Genomic DNA, 4,439 nt, shown 5'->3' on the forward strand with positions numbered 1-4,439 from the left:
AGAGTGAAAGACAAAGGATTTGTAGTAGGGGGTGGGAGTGAACTGATGACAGAGTTGACATGTCTGGATGAGGAAGTAGTGACGGCGAATATGCGGGTGTGGCCGCTGGGCCGTTACCTCCTCAGCCTCTCCGAATGAGGAAGCGAAAACCTCGTACATGATGAGGGTGAACAGGATGAAGCTTTGGCGCGGGCTGCCTCACACAATGGACACAAAGGTAGGCACGTTAGCCTCCAATGGATTATTCCAAAGGCTTATTTGGGTTAAGGGCGATTGATGGCGGCTGACAGACAGAGGCAGACGGAGATGTGACAAATTGGCGGGTCACGAGGGGGTGGGTAGAAACCTTTAAGGCCCTGAGGGGAACAGGCCTCGGCTTTGACATATGCTATGCAGAGAGATGAAGATTGGCATGACCTGCTAATGTGAGCTGTCACAGCTCATGGCAGCCTGGATGCTCACCTGTCACACTCGTCCAAGCCTGGAGGACGAGCTGCCACCAGGATAGGTCAAAAATTCAACGAGGGGGATGGGGAATAAACTTCCTAATTTTTACCTCCTCTTGAGTCTACATACGCACTGAGAAAAAAAAACGCTGTAGTGGTTTTGGGTCATTTACGGGCGGTGGAGGAATCTATATTCCAAGTCAGCGGTAAAGGATTTCCACTATCTTACAAGCAAAATGTTGACACCTTGTCCAATTCCACATTTTAATTGGTGACAGGTCCACACTTGAAACACGTGTTGAAGTTTGATCGATATAAACTAGTGTGGGAGGATTGTGAACGCAATTGGCAGCCTCTATAGTTATTGTTTTGTTTGGAAAATGAATAGTGTTTGCCATAATGTGGGCATCTTTAAAAACGATGACATTTAAAGTAAAGAGTAGTGTGGGGGATGTTGCTTCAAAGAGGAAGGAGAGATGCCAAACGTGGTGTCGACCGCAATGCAAACTTCCTGTTTGCATTATCAAATAAGCCTCCATGGTTTGAGTGCTCCCATTTTTTAATATCCAAGTCCTATTTTACCCCTGCTGTGTACATATTATACGCACAATACCTTGTCTATAATTCATTGCTTTCCTTCTGTTTGTCATGTCGTAACCGTGGCAACCATCAATGACAAGTTAGTTGAGTACATATCACGAGGCTTTAAGTATTTTAAAAATACAACAGGGTTAGATGATTTAATGATATCGACACCCAGCTGTCAATAGCACTATTGTAGAAAATCAAAAATATTGTACAGCATAGTAACTGACTAAATGTTCCTGTAAGAAGTAATTAAAAGAGGAAGAATTCGTTTAGCTGTCAAACTGTCATCATTATAAACCTTTTTTTAGCAATGTTTGAAGTAACACTTTAACATGACCAACTGTCAAGTGTAAAAATAAATGAAGGTCTCACCCTGTTACACATATGCCTCACATTTTAGAATTCTAAACAAATATAAGTTAGCAACTCAGAACACAAACTTTTTAAGGTTTCTCCTGCCGAAAAGGCAAAACTCACAAGAGTTAAGCTAACAGGTAACCGAATCCACTGAAGTTCTCCGACATAATAAAGTGATAAAGTGAAGTGTGTTCGGGTAGTGTGTTATTTGTTTAATAAAAATATGTTAATTTTATTTTAGATCTACTTGGCTTTTCTGGTTTGTCTGCTGTCAGCATTCTCAAATAGTAAGTGGCACAACTGTCTAAATTTGAAATGTTACCAGGATGTGGTTGAAATGGTTCACATTTTCCTCTTGCTAAGACAGTGTTTCGTAGATATATTAAACTAAGATGATCACAGATCACGGAAAGTTCCTCAGCCCAAGAAAGTTTTGAAAAGCGAGTTGATGATAATCGGAAGGTACCGGGAACCTGAGTGGGTAAACAAAGGCCTTCCTGTGCTTTGATTGGCCCACAACAATCCATCTCTGTGGTGCTTTCATGAGAGTCACGTCACTACACCCCGCTCACAAGACTATTATTTTGACATACTATGAGGCCTGTGCGTTGGGCATGGCCAGACTCATTGTCACGTGGATGCCAGGACAACAGATGAGAACATTGTGTGAAGCGGTCACAGCACTGTGCTTTGTTCTCCTTGTAAATTCCACTACAACTAGAGCTTGTTATCAAATATCGACCACTATGATTACTTGTCTACGCAGTGTCAAAGGCTATCACAGCTGAACCTTTCGTGTCAACACCTGGTATGTCGATTTATACCTTCCATCATTTCATCTATCAATGGCATTGTGATTTAATGTAACAAAATTGGTGTAACAGGAGAAGGACTGGAACTCATGAGTACTGCTGACCCTTTGATGATCACCTTAAACCAAAGCATCATCACCATCAATCCAGTTAACATCAGTACTACCAAACCGGAAGCTAGCACACTAACAGGTATCAGATTGAAGTTCAAAAACATCCATCCTTTTACACTGATGTGACTTATCGTGAATCTTTGCAGTTTCCAGTGAGGGGACAACAGAACGCCCAACAGAACACGTGACATCCACACCAGGTAATAGATAGGAGGTCGGGAGAAGGGGACAGATGTCAAATGAATCATGAGGTCATTTGATTCAAGGGACCTAGGGCTGAAACGATTCATCGAGTAATTCGAAAAATTCGATTAGAAAAATGCATTTAGTATAACAAGCGAAGGATTCATATACTATATGTGGTTTTTTTCCCCCACTTGACAGCCACAGTAACATCCTCCCCAGCCACGACGACGAAAACCACCAAAAACGAAACCCATCAAGATCCTGCCTGGGGTAAGCAAACATTTTCTTACTCCATCGTCACATTAAATGCCCCAGGCGTCTACAGTTTTATTGTTATCTCATGGCAGGCTGACAATGTCACTATTCCCAGCCTAGCTGACAAAACTCACGGAAGACTGGAGGAACAGAGCACCTCGCTTTCTGTCTTGCAGACAGATTAATGTTCGATTGTACCTTTTGAGAGAGGAGAGAAGATGTTTGTGATACATTGTCGTCTATGTGTCAGCCGGGCTGCGAGACGTGTCACCTATCCAGATTGTGTTTTCCCCGCTTTCAATATATTTCTCTACTTTTGTTGTAGATTCAGCTTGGGATGAAGCTTTCACATATGGTAAGGATTCATTAATCCCACTCTCCTTTGTGGAGTTTTCTCCAGGTACTCTGGCTTCCTCCCACTTTCCCAAATGTTCAGTTCACGAAAGACTCGACGAATGGTTGTTTCTCTAAATGTGCCCTAACGATTGTCCTTTATAGCCCACCAAACTCAAAACTTAAACGCCTTTCAAATTTAAGGCAAATGTCTGATGAAACCGTGGTGTTCAATCAGCTGCCTGATCAGAAAGAATCAAAATTGTGGGCCTCATTTTTTTTTTTTTTTAAACCGATGCCAATACGTTCGCTGTGAAAATGGAAGTCTTGTCACAATAGAGAAAGTGCTTTTGTGTTTTTTGTGGAAACTTACATTATCCTTGTGCTATTTTTAGATTACTGGTCCCTGCAAGTGACTGGAATGTGCATCGCCGCAGCTCTTTTCCTGATTGGCCTCATGGTCTTGGGCTGTAAGACAATATCAATATGTAATTTCTTGAAATTGCTATGATTAATTTCAACGTCATCCTCACTTTTTCGTGTAGGTGGTAAAGTCTGTCGGCTTCCCAAGTGTCGCAAAAGGTCATCAAAGTAAGGACTCTATTTTTATTTCTTTACTAAGAAAACAATGCATTAATAAACTGTGTATTCTGAGTGGTTTGAAGAGGTGCAAAATGTATTTTGTTTTTTTTGCAGTAAAATAAAATAAAGTTCCAATACGCAGGAGGGTTAGCCAGGCTGAGTAATTCATATTACACCACTGGATGACATACGACACACAATCAATCACTTGAATCAATAGTCCAAGAGAATGCTGACTAAGATGTTTGCGATGATTAAATGATCCAAATCATAAGAATCTTTATAACCCCAAAAAATACAAGGGTTATTTTGCTTTCAGCGGTATAGTCATTGTCAAGATAATTATCTTTTGTGTGTTTTTTTTTTCCAGGTCATATAGAGTGGAGCAAAGAAAAGAAGAGACATTCTCATAATAGCCAGTGACGACTTTAACGAGGTCTTACATGTCAAACGGACAAAGCATAAAAGTGGTACTTGAATTTGTTGAATATTTCTTTATCAACCAATAAAATGACTTATTTCCATTAAGCCGTATTCAGTCACATATGACAATCTACCTGGCAATTTTCTACAAAGCGTTTCAATTCCATCAGTATGTAAAATTGGAACTTTTTGAACCTGACAGTGTTTCGTAAAAGGCGAGTGAATCGCTTAGTGGTTCGACGCTAATGAATAACCAACCTGAACGACAGGGGCATTATCTCTACATTGCTATGACAACTAATATCGCTGGTACAAGTGGGTGGAAGAGGACAAAACGGCACCAG

At 40.9% G+C, this 4,439-nt stretch overlaps 1 protein-coding gene across 2 annotated transcripts; it reads left to right on the top strand.

Annotated features, from left to right (window-relative positions):
* The first annotated feature begins 43 nt into the window (after positions 1 to 43).
* Positions 44 to 4,200, top strand: fxyd5 (FXYD domain containing ion transport regulator 5). 2 transcript variants are annotated; one of them, XM_049731359.2, is made up of 10 exons: positions 46 to 217; positions 1,633 to 1,678; positions 2,158 to 2,199; positions 2,276 to 2,395; positions 2,463 to 2,516; positions 2,701 to 2,772; positions 3,083 to 3,112; positions 3,486 to 3,560; positions 3,636 to 3,681; positions 4,043 to 4,200. In XM_049731359.2, the coding sequence occupies exons 1-10, from the start codon at positions 158 to 160 to the stop codon at positions 4,083 to 4,085; spliced, it is 588 nt and encodes a 195-aa protein (XP_049587316.1). In that variant the 5' UTR covers positions 46 to 157; the 3' UTR covers positions 4,086 to 4,200. The 2 variants fall into 2 exon arrangements, with proteins under 2 accessions (XP_049587317.1, XP_049587316.1); XM_049731360.1 differs by lacking the exon at positions 2,276 to 2,395 and having other exon boundaries at positions 44 to 217.
* The last annotated feature ends 239 nt before the right edge of the window (positions 4,201 to 4,439 follow it).

Source organism: Syngnathus scovelli, chromosome 9 (genome assembly GCF_024217435.2).
Source record: "Syngnathus scovelli strain Florida chromosome 9, RoL_Ssco_1.2, whole genome shotgun sequence".
In the NCBI taxonomy this organism is placed as follows: domain Eukaryota; kingdom Metazoa; phylum Chordata; class Actinopteri; order Syngnathiformes; family Syngnathidae; genus Syngnathus; species Syngnathus scovelli.

Bases quoted from the DNA above. Each gene is read 5' to 3' on its own strand.
- fxyd5 (XM_049731359.2), top strand. From the start codon at position 158: ATGATGAGGGTGAACAGGATGAAGCTTTGGCGCGGGCTGCCTCACACA. The intron at 2,200-2,275 runs GTATGTCGATTT...TTGGTGTAACAG, and splicing joins ACCTTTCGTGTCAACACCTG to GAGAAGGACTGGAACTCATG. The intron at 2,517-2,700 runs GTAATAGATAGG...CCCACTTGACAG, and splicing joins ACACGTGACATCCACACCAG to CCACAGTAACATCCTCCCCA.